This window comes from Dipodomys merriami, unplaced genomic scaffold (assembly GCF_024711535.1).
Source record: "Dipodomys merriami isolate MVZ:Mamm:240054 unplaced genomic scaffold, mDipMer1.0.p SCAF_4, whole genome shotgun sequence".
NCBI lineage: Eukaryota > Metazoa > Chordata > Mammalia > Rodentia > Heteromyidae > Dipodomys > Dipodomys merriami.
The window spans coordinates 21,480,919-21,505,861 of NW_027205603.1; the positions used below are offsets into that span (position 1 = coordinate 21,480,919).

The window sequence follows — 24,943 nt, forward strand, 5'->3', positions numbered from 1 at the left end:
ACCTGTGATGCAGAGGTTTAGCTAACTCATCTAGCTGTTCTAGTAGTAATGTGGACACATCTGCAATAAAGATATTCTCATGTGTTAGGATGCAATCTGTTCACTGTTTCTTGCGTATAAGATAATTGCTAGCATAAAAGCCCTATCAGCTCTTTAGAAGTGAGTGCTACATAAATATAAGCTATTACTATTCTCTCCACTGAGAATTATATGTATAGTCACTTTCCTCCTTAATTGCAAATCATAATGGAAGTAAAAATCAAAACGTTTTCTAATAGTCTTCTTCCATTTGTCCAGAAAATTTCCATAGAAGAGATCAATATTATTACTGTTCCAACATCTGCCCAGCCTGTGTTTAACATATCTGTCACCTATTAAGGAGAAAATATTTTGAAGACATTGGATTTTAAAGTAGAAAAATTTGAAAATTATTAAGTTGAAGTTATTATTTTTAATGATGGTCAAATTACTTTTTACATTACTTCTGCACTGGAAGCTTTGCACGTGCTAACCCATATTTCTGAGCATCTATTCCTTAGAGAATAGCTGGAAGTGTGGGTGTTCTTTGCCAGTAATTGATGGTAAGGCCATATTTCAAAGTTTAAAAAACTAAGGTAGTTGCTGGATACTGGTGGCTCATGCCTGTAATCCTACCTAATCAGGAGGCTGAGATCTGAGAATTGCAATTTATAGCCAGCAGGGCAGGAAAGTCCAAAAGACTCCTATTTGCAATAAACTACTTAAAAAGCTGGATGTGGAGCATGTCGCTAAAGCAGTAGAGCACTAGCCTTGAGCAAAAACAAGAAACATTCTGTGCCCAGGTCCTGAATTCAAGCCTCAGAACGATTAACACACACACACACACACACACACACACACACACACACACACACACACACACACACACACACATACACACACACAGAGCTAAGAAAGATATGTGCTTTTTATTGGAAATGGGTATTTTTACCTATGTCTGAGAATAAGGATTATTATAAGAAAATATCCTAAGTCAATAACATGTTTACAGAACAGCAATAATCCTGCTATAGTGTATACAGAAAGAAGTGTTAAAGGGACTGTAAGATTAGACATAGAATTATATATTTTATAGTAGTGTGAAAAGAGAGTAAGAGAAAATTCAGCAGTTACAAAAATACTTAACAAAACAGTTGCAAAAGTTTAATCCAGAATTGGTGGTTCTTGGCTGGCATTCTTAGTTTGGAAAAGAAAAATCAGCAGAATAAGTGAAACTCTTTCTTTGGCATCAGAAAGCCAGCCCTCAAAATAGATGTGGAAACAGCCTGTGTGAAATTCTCAGCCACATATTTCTTTGGCCCTCTAGCTTGAGGGCTCATCTTTGGTGGACAGAGGCAGCCTTTCTGCCTTGTATCTCTCTCCATTTCCTAAGTCCTCATGCCAAAAGTGATGGGACTCCCCCAACAGGCTTGATTCTGGTATGACCCTCCCTGTAGATTGCCTAGTCCCAAATCAATATGTGGGAATGGAGAGAGTAGTTAGGCATAGCAGAGTGTAAAAGCCGAGGGGACTAGAATTCTTGCCCTTCACATTCCCAGCACAGATCACAGAGTATGTGAAATACATACATACTTCCTTAATTGCCCACTAGTCTTGACACCGCAACTGAAATTAGAAGAACACATCCTTTACTTACCTGTGTTCTTGCTTGTTTTCCTGGTATCAGTCTAAGAAATTAATTCTTAATTAATTTTTTTGTTTTCATAATTTTCTTCTCCACCCCCAAAAGATCTATCATAGGGAACTAAAAGTTTAAGGGCAGATATCTGAAGAACCATCATGTGAAAGAAGAGTTAAATATGATTTAGGATCAATAGGTGGATGCTGTGTTAAATACTGAGGAAATATTTATTGAAGGAACAGACCCAAGGAAGACTTTCAATAATTACCAGGACATCAAAGAGAGGAGGAACTTCCTCTCTGGACTCAGGGCATTTCCTCTTCCTTTAGGACTTTGAGCAAGGCAGAGCAGTCCCTTGGTAGTAATCTTAAATTAGAACTTGATCCTGTCGTCTGCAAAGATTCATTATTTTCTGAAAATGAGCTTTAATGGCCATTCTCTCATTAGAATAGAGTGGAAAGTTCTGGTTCTTCTATTACCTGGATTTGAAATAATTTCTAGCACCTTAACATGGTCTGCACTTCAGTTTTCTCATCTATAAAATGTAGTATTTTTCTAGTATCTCTTTTCTTACTAACATGTCGCTCGACACTATTCATGGTGATCACTTTAATTTTATATAAATAGTAAAACTAAGGCATTCCTTTTCCCCCACTAATGAAATTTAAGCTTAAGGCTTTACACTTGCTAGGCAGGTGCTCTACCACTGGAGCCAAAACATTCTTTATTTCTGTTCTCATAGAGAAAAATTAGAAAAAAATCTTGCAAAATTTATTTGTCAGCCTCAATTGGGTTAGTTTTACCACCTTAAGGCACAGTCTTAGGTATCCACATTGTTCTTGTTTATTCAGAAACAGTTGCTATGAAACTTTCCCAGAGAGCTCATTCAAATTAAATTCCTGTTTAAGGAATAATTAATTAAGGTATTAGAGTGCCTAATTTATCACTTCTCAAATTTATGTAATTATATACAAAGCTAATTTCCTTCTTATTTTTTTCTTTTTGCCTTTTTTCCATACTAGTGCAAAATAAATTGTTTCCAAAACAGCACAATGAAAGAAAGTACTTTGTGATAACCACTAATACCACAAGTCATCTGTATAGGGTACCAAATGGGTCTTGTGATTGATGAGATGGCTTATCATGTTACAAGTTGAACCACAGTTTCAAAATATGGGACTTCACAGAGCCCTTAATGTGCTGATATAATAAATTAATTACTTATGAAAGAAACACTATATACAGCATGTCCCAAATTATTTTGAAAAAAATAAACCCAACATTTTAACTTGAAGTGTTCATATGATTAGTATTCTAGGAAACACATTTGAGGAAATCCAGTTCTGTAGTTTTTACATCCTATTGAGGAAAAGCAAGAGTAAACACAATCAGCTAGAAACAAACTAAAACACTAATCATATAAATAGAGAATTTGTTATAAATAAAGTATAATTCATATAAACTCTGGAATATGTGTTTTAGTAGCAATACAACAATTTTAGCAACCTAGCATTTTTTTCTTTTTTTTTTTTTTTTTTTATCGTTTACAGGGCTTGAACTCTGGGCCTGGGCGCTGTCCCTCAGCTCTTCAGCTCAAGGCTAACGCTTGACCACTTGAGCCACAGCACCACTTCCAGTTTTTCTGATGGCTTATTGGAGATTAGAGTCTCATGGACTTTCCTGCCCAGGCTGGCTTTGAACAGTGATCCTCAGATCTCAGCCTCCTGAATAGCTAGGAGTATAAGCATGAGCTGGCATGTTTTTTTCTTAAAAAAAAAAAAAAAAAACAACAAACAAGTTTCCATGGAAAAGTTTCCTCAAAGGCTTGTTTTCTTGCATATTTGTAATTAAGCATTAATCTGCTCCCATATAATTTAAGAACTCAAGTGTTGAAAATTCAGTTTGTTCTTGTCTCTATAATGAACTTTTCTCCTAACGAACGTGTGTGTGTGTGTGTGTGTGTGTGTGTGTGTGTGTGTGTGTGTGTGTGTGTGTGTGTGTGTGTGTGTGTGTGTGTGTGTGTGTGTGTGTGTGTGTGTGTGTGTTGTGGGGGAGATAAGTCCTGGGTCATGTCCCTGAGCTCTTTTGCTCAAAGCTAGCACTTGAGCCACAGCTCTACTTCCAACTTGGTGCTGATTAATTGGAGATATGTCTCACAGACTTTCCTGCTTGGCCTGGCTTCAAACTGCAATCCTCAGCTCTCGTCTCAGCCTTCTAGGTAGCTAGGATTACAGGCTTTAGCCACTAGGACCCAGCCCCTAATTAACTTTTACTTATACAAAAATGGAAGTCTAGCCCTCTAAATTAAAAAGGTCAAATAAATTGAACTATTTAAGAATAGTGAAAACTTGAATCATTTTATGTATTGAATTTTTTTTAATCCGCTACATTTTACTTTGGTTCACTTGACCATATTCCCTTTGCCTATGACACTGCCATAAGATACCTAGGAACTGAGCCAGGTGACAGTGGCTCAGGCCTGTGATTCTAGCTAGCTACTTAGTAGGCTGAAATGTGAGTATTGCAGTTCAAAGCCTGCCAGAACAAAAAAGTTCATGAGACACTAATATCCAATTAACCACCAAAAGGTAAGAAGTAGAGCCATGGCTCAAGTGGTATAGTGAAAAAGCTAAGGGACAGCACCCTAGCCTCATTACAGGAGAGAGAGAGAGAAAGACAGAGACAAAGACAGAGAGACGGAGAGAGAGATGAAGATTGCAGAGCACTGAGATGAGAGAATGTATTCCTATGGGTTAAACTCAGCTGGAAGAGAGCCTGCCTTAGGCTATCAGTGATGACATTTATGGCCACTGCTTGCCTTTCCTCTAATCACACACTTGGCTCCTCACGTCCAAGTAAATCATGACGCCACGTGGGGCATTCAAACACTTTCTTCTCCCTATGAGCTTATTCCTAGGACAGAGATAAGGATTTTGCTGTATACTAGTTGATTAGTTTGTAAGAGAAGTTGGTGGGAAAAAATATAAAGTAGTGATTTACAATAACCGGTGATTCTTTGACTAATTCGTTTTCAACTAGTTTAAATGTCCTGCAAAGCCTCAGTTAACATTCTAAGTATTTTGTGTCTACAGAAGTCTCTCTTTCTCTCTCTCTCTCTCTCTCTCTCTCTCTCTCTCTCTCTCTCTCTCTCTCTCTCTCTCTCTCTCTCTTTCATTTTGTTTTCTGGTGCCAATGCTAGGGTTTGAACTCACAGCCTCTTGTGTTATCACTTGGCTTTTCACTCAAAGCTAGTGCTCTACCACTTGAGCCATTCCTCTACTTCTGGCTGTCTGCTTGGTAATTGGAAATAAGAATCTCACAGGTTAATCTGCCTGGGCTGGCTTGGAGATCTGAGGATCCCAGCCTCCTGAGTAACTAGGATTACAGGCCTGAGCCACCAGTGCCTGGTTAGTAGTTCTCATTTTATAAATCATCCAATGCATTATGAATTGATTATAATTATATGATTTAGGGCACATATATACTACTAGACTACTAGTATTGACCAGACTACTCATAGCTAGACTACTACTTTAGAGGTGTCCTTGTAATTTCCACCTGAGATAGCAGTCTTCTGACTTTATAGAACTTCAAATAATGATAAAATATAAAAGAAACAATAGTCTAAGCATGATGACATGAGACTAATGATTTATAACACACAATAGGCTGCTTTCAATAAACATTGGGGATGAGAGAAAAGAAAAATCTTTGTGACATGATCTATTTTTCTCATGTGCATTTCATTTTAGCATCATAAATATATTAGGCTTGTATCTGAAATACCCATGCTTCTGGATTGTGGTTAGTTTAGTGGCTTATAATTTATATAAACCTAAAGGGTCAACCAAACAGAACAGCACCAATGCCTACTGCACAGACTAAATTCAGCTCAACTTTTTTCTTTTTTTTCCCCCCAGTATCGTAAAATGAATGAGGCATCTAATCTGTTTTAGTAAACATTTTTCTTCAGTAGTTTTTTGTTTGTTTGTTGTTTTGGTTTTTTGTTTGTTTTCTGTGCCTTACTTTTTTTCCGAAAAGATGGCTGGTTGTTACATGCTAGGGCTGTACTACAAATGAATAATTCTCACCTGAATGGCACAGAAAAGGTTCAGTGGTAATTGCTTGGGATGGGTAGGGTGTGGAGGAGGCGTAAAAAGAAAAAGTATTTGCCAACTTCACTTCCTGCAATTCTGATTAGCAAACTACCCAGATTCCCCACTGAATAATCCAAACTACCCAGAATCCCCACTCATTAATCAGGAGGATTTTTTAAAGCTGTTCAAATTAGCACATTAGGTCCTATAGTCTCAGACAGAGTTATGGCTTTATTTCTTTAATTCAAAGAATTAAAAGGAAAAATTGAGGATTATAATTTTGGGATGCTGTAAGCCAGGGTCACTTCTTGCACCCCAGGGCTTCCATCTGTCTCAATTAAGGGGGCTTTTCTCAAAAATTCATCACGGCATGCTAACAGCACTAATCCAACTGAGGGCCATTAAATTAGTAGAAACAGTTGGTGGATTTAGTAGGTTATTTTTTTTAAAGACCATTACATTGTAGTCATAAATTGTTTTCTTTAGCTCCATATCTATGACTCAACTTGATCAAGTAATGTCTTCTAGAATATCAGGGTAAGGTTCTAATCTCAGAGTTTGTCTATTGCCTGGGAGATAACAATGGCTAAATTTCCCCATCTGCCAAACCTGCAGCATGGTTTAAAATGAGTAGCATACATTTTAGAGAACAGACTGCTCTGCTTAGTCTTCTATTACCTCTTTCCTTCTCTTCATGCTTAAACCTATCTGGAAGGGGAACATGAAATTCCTACAAAGGGCACTAATTACATATACATGTATATGTACATATGTAATAAAATTTATATATTTATATAAACTTATATATAACATAAATATAAATATATTTCTATATTATACATAAATATATAAGATATTACATAAATATATAAAATATATAACTATATAATTATATATAGTTACATATATAAGTATACATATGTATGTATAATTTCTATATATAATTACATATGTGATCCTATATGTAATTAAATTTTTTCTATGATTTGGCAAGCTAACTGCCATTTTGTCTATTTTATACAAGAGCCACTGAGACTCATAGAGTTTAGATAAGTGGTCTGTTCAGGGTACCCCGTCATTCAATGGCCAAGCAAGAGGAAGAAATCACTCAAACCTCAGTCATCCAGTCTCAGCTAATTTCAGTCAAGTTTCACTCCCTGCTTTATTGCCTCCATTGATGTTTTGTGAGATGTCAGAAGTGCTGCTGGTATTAACCAGCTTCCCATCTCTATCACAAATATTTGAAATACTAACATAAAATGAAAAGTTTATTTTGGCCAACAGTTGTGGAGGTCTCCATCTATGATTAGTGCTGTGCCTTTTGGGTTGTCAAGAGGCAGTTCATCATAGCAGGAGTGTGAGACAGAGTAAGGCAGCTCTTCTCATGACCTGGAAGTGAAAGAGAAGAGCAGCTGAGATCCCAAATCCCCTTTGAGGACATGTCCCCAAAGACTTCAAGACCTTTCTCTTAGCTCCTCCCCCTCCCAGGAGTGGCAAGCACATTGCACCTTTGAAGCACGTTCATATCCAACCAAGGCAGCAACCATTCTTGGTGGAGAGGACTCCTTTCTGATCAAAGATGTGAGAGTGAGTCCGGGGTTTCAGAACAGGAACCAGAATTCAGTTCTTACTGCCTCATCACTCTCTCTACTAGACCATATTGAAAGAGATGCAGTTAACATAAATATACACATATATATGTATATATAATGTATGTGTATATAAATGTTCATTCTGGAAGACTAAGCTGAGAGACAATAGAAAAAAAAACCTTAAAAGCATGACGATTTTCACTAAGTAAGAAGGAAACACATGTATCCCAAATGATCCCTCTGCCCCTTCTGATGGCTTGACCTGCTGTATAAACCCAACTTGAGAAAATCTATGAAAGTAATTCAGTTATTTCCTGAAGAACAGTGGAAAGTTGGCAAGAAGTAAAACTTTTCTATGAAATAGGGAGGTGAACAAGTTATAAATGATGCTAATATCTTCCAGATGGTACAGTTTTCCTTGGGAACTGAATTTATTGTAATTAAAGGCATGTGAAATTGCTATGAGTACCCCGCTTTGCAAGGCTGACACTGGAAGATGCCATCACTTTTGGAGCTCAGGGTGTTCCTTTCTTCTCTTTAAAAATGCACCTTTGGTACTTTTACATGTGTGAAAATGGAATAACGAAGCGTGTTGACATTGGATTGGGAAGGCAAGAGAGAGGATGAGGCAGAATGATGAAGAAGAGAGTCTGATGAAGGTACATTTTATGCATATATGAGCATGTCAAAGGGACATACACTCATACAGTTAATTGATGCAAATAAAAATTTGGAGAAAAAGAAGAGAAATTCACCTATGCATTTTGAAATCTGAGTTAAATCAGTGAAATATTTTCCCATGCAAAATTTTCCTAATTAAAAAGAAAATCTTGCCAATAAATCTTAATTATGAAGTAAAATGTTTTTCAAAAACAAGGAATTTAAACTCCAAATATTTCCTATTAAAGTTATATATTAGGGTCATTATTTTATACCACATGTCTGAAATTCTTCTGTATGTTTATTTTTGAGTTATTACTTTTTGGTCTCAGGCTTTTAATGTTTTGCACAATTTTGAAATTGCTGCTGCTGCTTAAATCAGGAGATTGATTCTATTCAGAATCCTGCTTTCCCTTTCTTTAGAAATTAAGCCTTTTCTCTGAGCTCCCAAACCACCAGCCAATATGACGGCAGAGCATTGGAGTGACTTCTACCACCATGCTTACCTTGACCTTAGTCCTATTTTCTCTATCAGGTGATATTCAGGGATGATTGTTCCTGCCGTGTTTATCAACTCCAGCTTCTGATTTCCAGTGTGTCTTAGATACCACAGCTTAGTCTGTTAGGCAGAATTCTTAAGGTCCTCCAGCCCTGATCGCCAGTCCCAGATGTACACACACCTTCTCCCAATCAGATGCTCATCTAGATGCTGGTGCATAGAGATGTTGTACATTTAATTAAAGAACCAACACAGCTGACTTCAAGAAAGGAAAGTTATGCTTAGAGAGAGAGAGGGGCATGGCATCCTCAATTGAACCCTGAGGATCCATAGGGTTTTTTCTGAAGAGTTTTGAAGCAGAAGTAATAGACATAAGGGAGTTCTGTTGCTGGCTTTGAAGTTGGCAAGGGCCATATGCAGGGAATTCAGGTGGTGCCTGGGATCCAGAGTAGCCCCCACAGGCGGCTGCAAGGAAGTGGAGATTGGAGCAAAATATTGAATTCTGCCATGTCAGAGAGCGCCTCCACAGGGATCCCAACCACCCATGAGATTTCAGCCCACTTCACACCTTGGCCTTCCAGCACCCTAAGCAGAGACCCCGCTATGACAGGCTAGACTTCTGAGCCTATAGGATTATAACCTCATAACAGTGGATCGCCTTATGCCTCTAAGGTACTGGCAATGCTTCTCTGCAACAGGAATACAAGGCCTGTTGTTTGCTAGATATGTATTGTCTCCATGTTTTTTCTTCTTTTTGCCAGTAGTTTGGCTGGAACACACATTCACACATTCACGTGGCCTTTTCACTCAAGATGACATTCTACTACTTGAACCACACCTCCATTTAGGGTGTTTTTGTTGGTTAATTGGAGATAGAGTCTTGGAGGCTAGCTTCAAACGGTGATTCTCAGACTTCAGCCTCAGAAGTAGTTAGGATTAAAGGCATGAGCCTCCAGTGCTAGGCACAATTCTTTCTTTCTTGATCAACCATGACTCATCAGAGCCCTCACAAACCTTCACAACAATCAAAAAGCTTTTTCATTTTACTCCAGTAAGACTGTTTTCTTTCATTCCTTTTATAGTAGTTTGTTTGTTTGTTGGACCCATTCTGGGGTCTGGGCATTGTCCCTGAGTGCTTTTGCCTGAGGCTAGTACTTGAGCCATAGTTTTACTTCTGGCCTTTTGGTGGCCAATTGGAGGTAAGAGGTTCACACACTTTCCTTCCCTGGCTAGCTTCAAAGCATGATCCTCAGATTTCAGCCTCCCAAGTATCTAGGACTAAAGGTGTGAGCCACCAACATCTAGTATTTTTTTTTAATTTTAATTTTAATTTTTATTATGAAAATACTGTACAGAGGGGTTACAATTATATGGGCAAGATAATGAGTACATTTCTTATCAAGCATTGTAGCCTCCTGCTTTGTTTCCCCTTCCCATCCCTTCCCATCCTCCCCCTCCCCCGCACCCCCTCACCCAATCCTCCCCCTCCCCCACCAAAGTTGTAAAGGTTGTTTTTCCACATAACGACTTGTACATTTCATTGTTGCAATGGATCCACCTGTATCCCTATTTAAACGATTTGTTTTTTCCCTTCCCCTCCACAAATTATACCAACCTCAAATACAGTGAAAGCAGGGGTTATACTGTGGGGGAAGGACATACAAAGCAACAAAGAAATAATCTTATAGATGTGTTAGAAACAATCACCTGAAAGAAAAAAAATTTAAATACATATCTTAGGGTTCATTTCCCTAACATCAACTTATCTGACCTTTTCTGCTTGCCTCAGACATATACTAGTTATTGTAAATAGGGGAAACCATGGGACCTAAGTTTCTTTGGGCCTGGCTTACTTCACTTAATATAAATTTTCCAAGTCTTTCCATTTCCTAACAAATGGGGCAATGTCATTCTTTCTGATGGAGGCATAGAATTCCATTGTGTATATATACCACATTTTCTTGATCCATTCATCTACTGAGGGGCATCTGGGTTGGTTCCATATCTTAACTATGGTAAATAATGCTGCAATAAACATAGTGGTGCTGGTAGCTTTATTGTAGCCTTGTTTGTAAACATTTGGGTAAATGCCCCAAAGTGGGATTTCTGGGTCATAGGGGAGCTCTATGTGGAGTCTTTTGAGGAACCTCCATACTGCTTTCCAAAGTGGTTGAACAAATTTACACTCCCACCAAAAATGCAGTAGGGTTCCCTTCTGTCCACATCCCCTCCAGCTTCTGTTGTTATTAGAGTTCTTGATTATAACCATTCTAACTGGGGTGAGGTGGTATCTCAATGTTGTTTTGATTTGCATTTCTTTTATGGCTAGGGAAGTTGAGCATTTCTTCATGTGTCTATTGGCCATCCTTTTTTCATCTTCAGAGAAGTTTCTCTTTAAGTCTTTAGCTCACTTATTTATTGGGTAGTTGTTTCTTTGAGGATTTGTTGTTGGGGGATTTAATTTTTTGAGTTCCAGGTATATTTTAGACATGAGACCGAGACCCTTGTCTGTTGTAAGGCTAGTAAAGATCTTCTCCCAATCGGTGGGCTTTCCATTGATCTTGCTAGCTATGTCCTTTGCCATGCAGAAGCTCTGCAATTTCGTGCAATCCCATTTGTCCAACCTTTCTTTGATTTGTTGTGTTTCTGGGTCTCAATTAAGAAAATTTCGGCCTGTGCCAAGGAGTCCTAGGGTTTCTCCTATCCCATCCTGTAATGTTTTCAGGGTATCTGCTTTACTATTTTAATACCTTTTTTTCCTAGGGACTATAAACTTGAGTACATGACATTTTACCACCCAATTGACCATCAGTTTTCTATGGCTATAATAAAGTTAGATAGTGGATGTCATGACTGTGAGACATAAGAAAACTTAAAGGTTAAAATTCCAATGTGTGAGATTAGCTTTGTGAGATTCACTTGGTTATTTAGAGGTCTAGTCATTTGAGTATGACATGTATGGAAACGTCTTGAAACCTCACCACTCCATACTGAGAGAGCAACGTTAGGTGGACTCCAATAGGGGGAAAATTGCCTGCATGCCTGTGGACAAGCTCAGGTGCAACCCTGTGTGGGGCTTTGAGACATAAAAAATTGGTACAATGAAAGTGTCTGCATTTTTTTCCTCTGGCATCTCATTTGTAATTGGTAGTCAGTTTAAGGTGAGAAGGTTTAACTTAAGTACATGACTAGCCACAGGTGAGTACCAGGTTGCCTTGATCTTGGTGACACCATACTCCTCATATTTCAGTGGCTTGGGTCTAGCCTGTCATCCTGGAACTTCAGAACTTTTCTTCATTTGGAAGCTATGCACATTCAAAAACCTTGGTCTCCAGGCTGCTCAAAGACAGACCCTAAGTTTGAATAGTAATATTGTGAAGAGTTCAATGGCAGAGAAAGTGATCACTTTCCTTATCAAATACTGGGGTTATCCATATGTCACAGGAAAAAAAATGTCATCAAATATACTGACCATATTGACAGTACATTGCTTGGTATAGATACCCAAAAACACATTACAGGTCTAGAGGCATTGATGATGCAGGTTAGAAATTAGATTTATAGGATTAGTAAAGGAACTGGTAGAATAAAAGAAAAACTGAATTTTAGAAAGTATCATAAAAAATATGGAAGAAAGTCCTGTGTAAAAGATGAACTCCCCGTGATCCTCATTAAAATACACAGGCAGGGTGGAGACTGGCAAGACATAGATAGGAAGAAAGGCTAGATAAATGGATAAAGAAACTGACGGACAGATGAATAAATAAATAAAGGTATGCAAAAAAGGATAAAATGCATGTGAAAAATATGGGGAAAATATGGGACCTTATTGTTGTTATTATCTTTAAATAGTTATACAAGGGTGTTTCAATTCAATGCATCAATTTATGAGTACAATGCATCTTGATCAGTGTTACTCCATCCAGCATTCTTCCCTAGCAATGAGACTTTATTGATTGACTGATTGATTGATTGATTGTCTGATTTTCTGCCAGTGAACTCAAGGCATAGGCACTGTCCCTAAGCTTCTTTTTGCTCATGGCTAGTTCTCCACCACTTGAGCCACAGCTCTACTTCTGAGTTTTTGCTTTGTTGTTTGTTATTTGTGGTGTTTTTTTAATTTTTTAAATTTTTTTGGGTCCGGTCGTGGGACCTGAACTCTGGGCCTGGGCGCTGTCCCTCAGCTCTTCAGCTCAAGGCTAGAGCTCTACCACTTGAGCCACAGCGTCACTTCCAGCTTTTTTTCCTTTTTTCTTATGTGGTGCTGAGGAATCGAACCCAGGGCTTCATGCATGCAAGGCAAACGCTCTACCACTGAGCCACCTTCCCAGCCCCCTGTTTGTGGTGTTTTTTTGTGGGGCTTTTTTGGTAGTTTATTGGCGGTAAGAGTCTCATGGACTTTTCTGCCCAGGCTGGCTTTGAACTGCAATCCTCAGATCTTAGCCTCCTGAGTAGCTAGGATTATAGGTGTGAGCAGCAGCAATGGTACTTAATTTTAAAGAAGGAAAAAGGGGAAACAAAGGAGGAGGCAACAATGCTTGATAAGAAATGTACTTATAATTTTGCTCATGTAATTGTAACCCCTCTGTATGGTATTTTCACAATAAAAAAAACTTATTAATAAAAAAATGTGGAAAAAAACTTTAAAGGTGAATATGACTGTATCAAACAAAGCAAGATTCTGTCAACAGCACAGAGCCTGAACAGATTTAGAATGACTTTTACAGAACCTAGACTACAGGCTACGAACTGAGAGGAGAGCAGATAGGTTGCAGCTTAGCTTGTTTCTAGGGATTCTTAGGAAGACACTTAGGCACAGGTCTTCTTTGTGCTCGGGATCTGGGGCCTTGCCAAGCAGGGTGAATTTAGCCCTGCCAGTGGTCAGAAGGCCGGCCTTCCCACTTAGTTGTCATGGAGAGGGACTTGGCTCAGCCTCACTCTTCTGTGTTTGAGCTGCCTGTGTTCAGGCTCAGGTGCTACTGTACCATTCCTCTCTTCAGAATCCACCTTGGTTTCACCTGGTCCAGACTGGACTTGGAATCTAGTATGGTTCCTGAACATCTAGCTAGAGCACAAAAGCTAACATAGCCATGGTGGGAAACCCATTAACGACCAACTTAAAATCCACTGAATTCCTCAACTTGTTAAGTCCTTATAAGCCAAGAATTCTCTCTCTCTCTTGCTCTCTCTTTCTCTCTGTTTCCCTTCTCTTCTCCCCACTCACATAATCACATATGCCTGAATACACTCTGAGACTGCTACTTTGTGTTGTGTTCCCCAATGATCCATGTTGTATAGTCTTGGTTGCCAGTGTGGATCTAATGGGAGGCAGTAACTTTAAAAGATATGCCTTAATGGAAGGTCTTTAGGTTACTGGGGAAATGTGACCTTGAAGGGACATTGGTGCCCTCTTTCCTTCTTGTTTTGTTCCCTAGTCTGAAGTGAGTGGTTCTGCTCCACTGCACTTCCTCATGATATACTTCCTCTCCACAGGCCCCAAAGCACAAAGCCATCCAACCATGGAACAAAACCAAGAAAACTCTGAGATAAAATAAACCTCCTCTGGAAATAAGAATGGCCAGTAGACACATGAAGAAACGCTCAAATTCTCTAGTCATAAAAGAAATGCAAATCAAAACAACATTGAGATTCCACCTCACCCCAGTTAGAATGGCTTTAGTCAAGAAATCTAATAACAACAGATGCTATAGGGGATGTGGCCAAAAGGGAACCCTACTGCATTGTTGGTGGGAGTGTAAACTTGTTCAGCTATTCTGGAAAGCAGTATGGAGGTTCCTCAAAGGACTCCACATAGAACTCCCCCATGACCCAGCAATCCCACTTCTGGGCATTTACCCAAACAGTCACAAATAAGGCCATACTAAAGCTACCAGCATGACTATGTTTATTGCAGCATTATTCACCATAGCTAAGCTATGGAACCAACCCAGATGCCCCTCAGTAGATGAGTAGATCAAGAAAATGTGGTACAAATATACAATGAACTCTATGCTTCCATCAGAAAGAATGACACACCTCATTTGTTAGGAAATGAAATGACTTGGAAAAAAATCATATTAAGTGAGGTTACCCAGTCCCAAAGAAATTTAGGTCCCATGGTTTCCCTTATTTGCAATAATTAGTAGACATATAGGATAATCTTATCAGGTGAGCTGAAAAGTTCAAAAACCATTTACAAATGACCATATAAGATGATGCTAAGTGAAATGAACCCCAAGATATGGATATAAGAGGTCTGTCATTATTGTTACTGTTTTAAATGTACCATGTGATTTTATTATTTTTTGTTGTTGTTGCTTCCTTTGTATGTTTTTTCCCTTATGGCATATCCCCTGTTGTCACTGTACTAGATTTTGATACCCTGCATTTTAAATATACATTTGTCTAATCTGGGGAAGGGAAGGGGAATAACAAAACACTGAAACAAAGACACAGGATAGTATATTGGAAATGAACTTTATAACTTTGCGGGGGGAGCTGGAGGGAGGATAGGAGTGTGGGAGCCGGGGAGGGAAGGGATAATGGGACAACAAGGAAGGGAAGGGTTAACAATGATCGACAAGTAATGTACTCATTGCCTTACTCTTGTAACTGTAACCCCTCCATACAACATCTTCACAATAAAATAAAATAAATAAAAATAAACCTTCTGTTTATTCGTTAAGGTAATAGAAAGGTAATGCAAACATGAAAATAAAGTAAAATTAGTGAATTTTTTTCTAGCAATAAGAACCAACTAAAATTATTCTGTCATAAAGGATTTGGAGACAGAGATCAAGGGCTTTCAGTTGAGGACAATCTGGGCAAAAGGTTTATGATAGTCCATCTCAACCAAAGGCTGGACACAGTAGTACACACGTGTCATCCCCAGCTACATGGGGAAGTACACATAGAAGAATCACAGGTTGGCTATGTATAAAGCAGCACCCTACCTTAAACATAACAAGTAAAAAAGAAAAAGGAACAGAGAGTGTGGCTTATGGTAGAGAGACTGCTTAGCAAGCACCAGGATATGAGTTCAATCCTCAGGATGGATGGATAGATAGATAGATAGATAGATAGATAGATAGATAGATAGATAGATAGATAGATAGATAGATTGATAAGAGGGAGTGAACATGGAAGAAAAGAAAGAGGAAGAGGAAGAAGAAAAGGAGGAGGAGAAGGAGGAGCAGGAGGAGAAAGAGGAAGAGGAAAACAAGGAAGGAGGATGGAAGAAGGAAAAGGAAGAAGGAAATAGAAAGAATTCATATACAAGTAAATGGATAGACCTGGAAGTCTTCAGGTTATACCAGAGTCAGAAACACAAATAATGAATGCTTTACCCATATGTGGACTTAAACTTAATGTGTGTGTAATATATATACATGTATACATGTAAACATAAGTATACATATACATATGAATATAATATGAAATTAATGTAAAAGGGTACTATCTGAGGAACCTACTGATATAGGAGGAGAGAAAAAGAAAAGGGTGAGTAAGGAGTGAAGAGAATATGATTGAAATAATCTATATATTTATATGTGTATATGTATATATCTATATGCACACATATGTACATGTATATAAAAACAGCATAATGAAACCCATTAGAACAATAAATATAATACATAAAATAAAATGTGCACACACATATACAATATGTATACACACAAATATATGCATATAAAATACCATAATGAAGCCCACTAAAAATAACCAACTGAAAAAAAAAGAATAACTAATTATGAACTATAACATAAGGTCCTGCCCATATCCCATCCCAATTCATGACTAACAAATGCACAAAATGTACCACTTCAGGAAGTGGCACTGTGACTCAAGCAATAGATCGCTCGCCTTGAGCTGAAGAGCACAGCGACAGTGCCCAAGCCCAGAGTTCAAGCCCCACAACCGATTAAAAAAAAAAAAGTACCACTTCAGATTACCTCCTGTATATATGTGTCTGTCTCAGAACGCAGCTTGCCCATCTTGAAATCCTCCTGGGATGGCTCTGTCTGCCAACAACCTTCCTGGGATCCCTGTAGAGAATAACTTAGGAACTTGTGTGAAAACTTGCCATGTGAAAACTATTATTTCCAGCACGTAAGAAAGTATGACATTCAATCCAATTCTCTATAACTTTTTGGTATTTAAACAGAAAACCACAGTCTCATTGACACCATGGTCTGAAAAAAAGGCAAAATCTCTAATTTATTTCCTAATAAAACAGTATAAAAATAAGCATTTCTAGGAAATAGAAAATTGTTAATGAGACAAGTATATTGATTTGCCCTGTTCTATAGAGGCTGTTGATGATTTTCAAAATAACTATTATCTGATTATAAAGAAGCATTTGTTCACTGTAAAAGTTTTGAAAAATAAAGACCCAAATAAGGAGCATGATTTCATTACTGAGAGATCAACAGTGAATAACAGTTTCCCATATTTCTTTTCAGTTTTTTTCTGCATATGAATAAAAATTAATATTAACTTACATAGGAACTTAAGTTCTGATTTTTCGCTTATAAGCATTTTCCTTCAATATGTTTTTAATAGCTGTGTGTTATTCCAGAATATATGTGTGTGCATAAAATTTCTGAAGAATGTTGTTAGTAAATAAGAGACTATAACTATTCTAAGCCTTTCCAGATATCTTGATTAGAGCATTGCAAGCAAGCAAGCCCAACTTGGGGATTGATCTTTTGTAAAATCTTGAAGCACACATGAAGACAAATTGGTCTGCTTAGCTCTGCATTGTTTATTTTTATTTCTAAATTCTCTTTCTAATCCTCTTGGAAGAAATCCATTCTCTTCTGGGGAAGATCTAAGATTGCTATCAGACAACAGCACAGTGTTTACTGGTTGTTCAGTTGGGATAGCCATTAAATGCCATGCACAAAATAAACCAAAGATCTACAGAAACACATTTCTGCAGGTGAAAATTACATTCACCAACATTAGTTCCCACTCTGGTGCATGATGTGAAGTATCAGATTTCTCCATTATGAATGTAATGTGCCTGTGAGGCTAGATCCTCATGAAGGAGATTAGAAAAGACATCACGCCCTAAAATCCCCCTTTCTAATAACAGGAGAGTGTGTAGGAGCCCTGGGGCATTGCTACCGAAACTCACTGTATCAGAAAACCCTGGAGAGGTTTAGCTCTCCTTCCATTAATGGCTCTGCCACTGAGGCAGGGGTCATTTGCACTCACAAGAGAGAACCTGGCTATTCAGCACTGGAAGACCTAGAAAAGGCTCTGAAAGAGCTCTGTACTAACTGAATACATTCCTCATTTTCTCATCACTTTTCGCCCTACTTGGCCATTTTCCTAAAACCATAATTCAAGTTTTCCAAAAGGGTATGTGGGGGGGGGGGGAGGGTAAGAAGTAATCTCTGGGTAATCCTTTCAAGAATTCTTAGAAGGAAATTTATATTCTTTTATCATTCTTATGGGAAACCTAACTCGTGGTTGCTACTAGGATTTAAAATATTTCACCACCCACATAACATACGTAATATAGACAAAGGCCCATAGTTTGTAGAGCCTGGCTTCCCAGGACAGTCCTGGAGAGAATCACACTGAAACCATGGGAAGAGCCTTGCAATCACAGATGGGTCAGGTAGAAGTCTTGGTATTACTTTCCAGGAAATGCATTGCTTTACTGCATTGTTACTGCACAATAGGGTAAAAAAGAAATGCTTAAAGCTAGAAGGCTGCATGATTAGGATGGTGTCTAAAGGAAGAGGGGTCAGTTATGTTCTGAATATTTTTTAAAAATCTACATTCTGGGTTGCGTGTGGTGCTGCACACACATCATCCAAGTTACTCGGGAGGCAAAGATCAAGAGGATGTCGGTTTGAAGATAGCCCATGCAAAAAGTGCGCGTGACTACCTCACTCATCTCATTGAAGACTCAGGTGTGGTGGCATGTGACTGTCATTCCAGCTAATGCTGGAAGCATCTCTAGGAGGATCCTGGTCCAGACTGGCAGGGCAAAAATTTTGAGATCCTACCTAAAGAACAACTAAAGCAGAAAAAAAGGGGCGGCGGGGGGGGGGGGGGGGTGGCTGGCTCAAGTGATAGAGTACCTGAGGTCACAGAACTCCAAATCCCACTTCAGACTCCCAGAAACTATGGGCTCTTTCTTAGATGTGGCTCATCATTGTATTATGATCAGGGATACAGAATGGACCAGCTTCTAGACTCTTACATAGAAGGATGGTGCTCTCTGGATCCAGACTGGGTTCCCTTGTCCTCAATAGCAGTCTTTTCCTAGGGACCCACCCGAAAAGGAAGGGAAGAAGGAGTTAGAGCCCTCCTGTAGCTCTGGGAGTTCCAACCCCTACCCCTCCCTGCAAGCCCCAGGTCTCCCTTGCAGTGAGTCAAATGGGGGCCCTCATACTCACCTTTGCAGAGTTCTTTTGTCTCCCCTTGGGGATCCTGACATTCCAAGCATGGCGATGTTTGTTACACTGGCAGCAGCAACAGAGCAATGTGCAGCCCCCGGCTGGGGGGAGCAAAATTTGCAAACTCAGTATGCTGGGCCTCAAGCCAATCCGGCTGGGTGCGTTGCTGTGGTGACACATTTAGTCTCCAGGGAGGGAAGCTGGCACACCAGCTGCATTCTTGGCACTGTGTTTGCCAGTGAGAATTCTGTGGCGTGGAACTGGTGTCAGCTCCAGAGAGAGACACAAGCTGCTTCCTAACGTCCCTGGCAATCCTATCCTTTACAACTTGGGCCTGATACATCCACTCTCCCGAACATTTACAAGAACTGCTATTTGTGATACTCTTTGGATGGGATGTGCTTTGAAGGGAAGTGTTAAAATGATAGCAGCTTTCCAGTTTACAATTGTAACTATGGTATCCCTGAATAATTCACTTGCCTAAAATTGGCACTTAAGGATGCAATGACTTATTTCTTGCTAGGAAGGAATTCTAATCACACCCCTACCTCTCCCTACCCTATCCCCCTCCCCACCCTCAACACACAGCAAGTTTTAAAAATAGCTTTGATTGTTGCCAAGAGAAGAGCTTAGTATTTACTATCCTAGGATATATGAATTAAAATACTAGCTTTGCAGGGCACTGGTCTTCTGCAAAGCTAGTATTTTAATCATAGTTCCAGAAAAAATTGGAGTGAATTATTTCCAATTAACCAGTAAAAAAGCCAGAAGGGGAGGTGTGGTTCAAATGATAGAGCACTAGCCTTAAGGGCAAAAGTCCAAGCACAGCACCCAGGTCCTGAGTTTGAGCCTCTGTATCAGCTCAACAACAAAATTTAAAAATAAATAAATAAATAAAAACTGTTGCAATTCCCTGATTGAGTTAGCTGAGTGCTGTGATACCTGGGAGAAAATCATCTCACAGGAATGTCCCATTCTCTGTTCCCACTTGAGCCTGCTAGACAGCAAGTACCCAGATTAGGCCACTTAGTATTCAGACCATGTCAAGATTCGAGTAAAAGGCCTATATTGCAAAGCTGGGTGCACAGTTACCAGGCCAAACACAGTCAACACTTCAAATTGCAGTTAGGTTATAAGAAAGCATGGGGCAAAACATGCAGACTGGTGTTGTCAATGAAGCAGGAGAGATGAAAGGCATTACTTCATAAATGCCAGTCTGGGAGGCCTCTGAATACAGAGGTGCCTTCTTTCCAGCTGCCCCGTTGCCTGTAAGAACTGGTGAGCAGTTTGAACTAGTGTTTTCTTCCTCCTCCTCTTCTTCCCTCTTCTCCTTTGTCTTCTTTTAAATGCAAAGCATCTCTCCAAGATGAAGAAAGGAACAATTCCACTGTGAGTTTCTATGGCTTTGGGAAAGGCTAGAGATGTTGCAAGCCAAGTGATTCCTACTGAAAATATCACATGCAATGAGGAAATGCATTTGAGACAATCACATATGTTAATGCTTAGTTCTGTCAATGTCAGCTTTATTTGCTTCTCAATATATACAACGCTGGCACACAATTTTCACTGATGAGGTCATGTCATTTTTAATTTAGAGAGCTGTAAGCTTGTCCACTTTACCAGTGATATCATCTTTGCTCTTGTCTCCTGGGATTTTATGTAAACGTAAGTCATGTGTCCTGGGCAGTTTGGAAAGGGATTGTTAAAGAAACGACTTGGGTCATCATAAATATCCACCCCACTTTGATTGCTTTCAAATTGCCAGATTCAGTTTAATGTGACTGTCATATTTTAGCCATGCTGGAAATTAATATGTCCCAGGACTTTTGAACCAACTTAAATATAGAAATAACATAAAGGTTGGAAATGAATAGGTTGTAATCATTTTTATGACAGTTCTGGGAGAAAATGAAGACCTTAGGTAGCTTGATTAAATAAAAAGGAAAGCAAGAGCAAGATGGTAAGAAATATCTAACACTCAATAAACAAAGTATTCTTATTTTAGTTGGGGACAATAGTTACACAGTCACAGCCTTCTACCTTTTAAAAACAAATAGTCTCTAAGGATATCTGTTTTTCTAGTGTGATCTTTAGAGATATAAGTTATTGGTACTTTGTCTCTTCAGTGAATTATTATTTAAGCCTAAATTTGTTCATTTGTTTGCTTGTTAACCACATCATCTTAGTGATTTCACTTTCCAAAAATATTCCTCTAAAAAAGATCTGGCTTGGTAGGTATAAACAAAATTTACTTTCTATTTTTAAATAAACATTTTTTTCTGGGGCTAAATTACGTTTTATAATCTAAGAGGAGTCTGGGGCAAATAATCTGTGTTTTAACTGTGGCTACTGAGCGAGTTTTCTCTGAGAAGTCTGGAGTTTGGCAGAATTGAGTTAAAATAGTAAAGAATCTGTTTATTATTCTGTGGCCATATGTTTAGAGGGTCGAGCACAGAAATCAAAGCATTGTTCATGGAGAGGACTAGCCAAGGAGACATTCTGAATTCATAAAAGAACTTCCCAGTTTGAAAAGAATGCATAGCATTATGTATTGACACCCTACCACCACAGACAAAGGAACACAATTTAATAATAGAGAATTATACTCAGGAGATTTTTCTTTTTCTTGTTAATTGGTTACTTTAACTGACATTGTCTGCAAGTATAATGGACACCATTATTCTTAATAGTTCTGCATTGCCAGATGATGTATACAGACATGATGTAGTCCATTTTAATTATTTCATTTCACTATTTTTTTCTTTTTCATGGCAATGGTGGGTACAAAAACCACATTTTTTTCTTGACAGACTATGCTGAATAATATGAGCTTTTAAATTACTGCAATTAAAAGGGCTTTTCTGAGCCATGTGCTGGTGACTCAAGCCTATAATCCTAGCTGTTCTAGAGTCTAAGATCTGAAGATGGTGGTTTGAAGCCATGCAGGGCAGAAAAGTCTGTGTGACTTTTGTCTCCAGCTAACCAGCAAAAAAATTGGATGTGGAGCTGTCTCAAGTGTCAGAGCACCAGCCATGAGCAAAACAGCTAAGTGAGAGGATAAGACTTTGCTCAAGCTCCAGTACTGGAACAAAGACAAAGGTATTTCTCATTAATCTCCTTTCTCCTTTCTTGTTTGTGTGCTAGGTATGACTATGTGGAAGTCATCGATGGAGAAAATGAAAACGGGCATTTATGGGGAAAGTTTTGTGGGAAGATTGCCCCTTCTCCAGTAGTATCTTCAGGGCCATTTCTTTTCATCAAATTTGTCTCTGACTATGAGACACATGGTGCAGGATTTTCCATCCGATATGAGATTTTCAAGAAAGGTAAGTGACTAACTTACAAAAGAACATGTTCCACTAAGCAGTCATTCCATGTGGTTTGATTCACAAAATATGAAGTGAGATGATGGAGGGCAATGTTTTTATCCTTCCATAAAATATTATATATTCCCATTTTAAAAATATGTAATATACCTTCAATAAAGGAAAACTAACAATGGTATGATTGGTTCAGACTTACTTAGAAGGCAAGTTTAAAACTGAATAAAAGTAGCCTGGGGCCAGTTGCTCATGCCTGTAATCCTAGCTACTCAAGAAGCTGAGATCTGAGAATTGTGGTTCCAAGCAAAGTCTCTGAGACTCTTATCTCCAGTTAACATGTTTTTAAAAAGCCAGAAATAGAGCTGTAGCTCAAGTAATCAAGCATCAGCCTTGAGTGAAAAAGGGACAATGCCCAAGCCCTGAGTCTAAACCATAGTACTGGCACCAAAAAAGAAAAAAAAACCTGAACAAAATATTTCAGACTCAAAACTGCAGTGTGTTGACCAGTGTTTATAAGGAAAATTCTCAAAAAAATAAGCTAAGGGCTGAGAAGGTGGCTCAGTGGTAGAGCGCTTGCCTTGCATGCCTGAGGCCCTGGGTTCGATTCCTCAGCACCACATAAGCAAAAAGAAAAAAAAGGCCGGAAGTGGCTCTGTGGCTCAAGTGGTAGAGCACTAGCCTTGAGCTGAAGAGCTGAAGGACAGCGCCCAGGCCAAGAGTTCAGGCCCCACGACCGGACCAAAAAAAAAAAAAAAAAAAAGTAAAAAAATAAGCTAAAAACCTTTGAAGAGCATGTTATTATTTTCCTACTTCAGAAAACGCTCAATCTATTTTGAAAGTGGGACTTCTTTTATAAATGAAATTAATTCCTATTACCTTAGAGCTATTCTTATTCATTCTGATCCATTTATTTTAATTTTTTTGCAAAATCTAAAACTTAGTTCCCAGGAATACAAAGCTACCTACCAGCCTTATTGTGTATATCACTATCTGGAGAAGAGGCTTTCTTCACATAATGAAATGGTTGAAGGAAACAAAACAGCTTTTGGTGGTATTGTCTTTAGGAATGAAATATCAACCACACACGCTAATATAAGTATTTACTAATCTTCTATTACAATGGTAGGTATCTGAATGGATAGGACCTGACAATTAACAAGCACCAGTGTTGAGAGATTAAACACATTCTTGGATTAGTCAGTTTTCATTACTGTACCAGAATACCAGGGAAAGTCAATTTCAAAACAAGGAAGGCTTATTTTGGCTCACAGCTATAGAGGTTTCCATCTAAGATCTGTTGGCCCCATTATTTGGGGACCTGTAACAAAGCAGGACACTATAGCAAGGAGAAATGGGAGAAGGAAATATTCACCTCATAGTCAAGATAGGAAAGAGGGAGAGAGAGAGAGAGAGAGAGAGAGAGAGAGAGAGAGAGAGAGAGAGAGAGAGAGAGAGAGAGAGAGAGAGAAGGCTGAGGTCCCATTTCTATTAATGAGTGGAAGAACCACCCATCCTCAGTAGTCCCACTGTTTAAATGTTCCATGACCTCCCCAAAGCAGCCATTTAAGGGACACTCTAGGTACAAACCAAGAAAGCAGTTTAACTCATCTGTTTCCTCATATTTGTTATATTCAACTTTTCTGTAACTGACATTTTTAAGTTGATATAAATGTGAGACAGAGACTCAGGTTTAGAACTGTCCTGAATTTAAGAGAGTACTTGTGTTAATAGAAAAAAACTAGCCACGTCTTCTGGCTATTTCAGAAACCTAAGATCCCCTGGGTCAACTGTTACTGAATGATGAGAAGAGAGCCATTAGGAGTTTCCAAAAACAGAAACACAGCTTTTAACACAATTAAATATTTCTGGCCTTGTCCCCCACTTTCCTCAGAAATTTATGTGGGTGCACACTTAGTTTATATATGCTATTAGTGTGAACACATTTAATTTCCATAAAGTATCAGTGTAAACACCCATGGAGCAGATATATTTAGCACAAATGGTAACATACATATGCATCAGTATGAACTGATTGCTACATAGGCACAGAATTTTTTTGTTGAAAGCTGTTTGATAGTTATCATATTATAGATGCAGGTATATGCATACACACATCTACATGTGCTTGCTTATTGACATGTGGCAATATCAAAGAGAAAGATGTCAGAAAAGGGTAAGAATAGTCATTCATTTTCAGCATTTCTCAAAGATCTGAAGACCATTGAAAGGGAAAACAGAGAATAAGATCAAACACTAGCTCATCAAGAATCTGCCATCTTCTGCTCAAATAAGCTCAACTCCTTGTATTACTGTTATTCTTACTAGTGCCGTGGTTTCCTTGGCCTGCTCTTCAACACCATCTTTCGAAGATGGACTGTTCTTCTGTTCTCTTTCTGTCTCTGTCTCTGTCTCTGTCTCTGTGTCTGTCTGTCTGTCTGTCTGTCTGTCTGTCTGTCTGTCTGTCTCTCTCTCTCTCTCTCTCTCTCTATCTATCTATCTCTCTCTCTCTCTCTGGCCAATCCTGGGGCTTGAACTCAGGGCCTGGGCACTGTCCCATAGCTGCTGTTTGCTCAAGGCTTGCACTCGCTCTACCAATTGAGCCACAGCGCCACTTCTGGCCTTTTCTGTTTATTTAGTACTGAGGAATTGAACCCAGGGCTTCATGTATCCTAGGTAAGCACTCTACCACTAAGC

At 38.8% G+C, this 24,943-nt stretch overlaps 1 protein-coding gene and 1 long non-coding RNA gene across 5 annotated transcripts in view; one reads left to right on the forward strand and one right to left on the reverse strand.

Moving 5' to 3' along the window:
• The window catches only part of Nrp1 (neuropilin 1), a 163,880-nt gene that overhangs the window by 47,534 nt on the left and 91,403 nt on the right, over positions 1–24,943 (forward strand). For all 4 annotated transcript variants that reach the window (XM_069990671.1, XM_069990670.1, XM_069990669.1 and 1 more), the window contains exon 4: positions 22,071–22,252. In XM_069990671.1, coding sequence (XP_069846772.1) covers positions 22,071–22,252 — 182 coding nt within the window. The remainder of the gene's footprint in view (positions 1–22,070; positions 22,253–24,943) is intronic.
• On the reverse strand, positions 8,520–19,010 carry LOC138805699 (uncharacterized). The gene is made up of 4 exons (XR_011365623.1): positions 18,927–19,010; positions 18,731–18,792; positions 16,464–16,556; positions 8,520–8,718 (listed from the first exon to the last, which is right to left on the reverse strand). It is a non-coding gene; the product is annotated as an uncharacterized lncRNA (long non-coding RNA).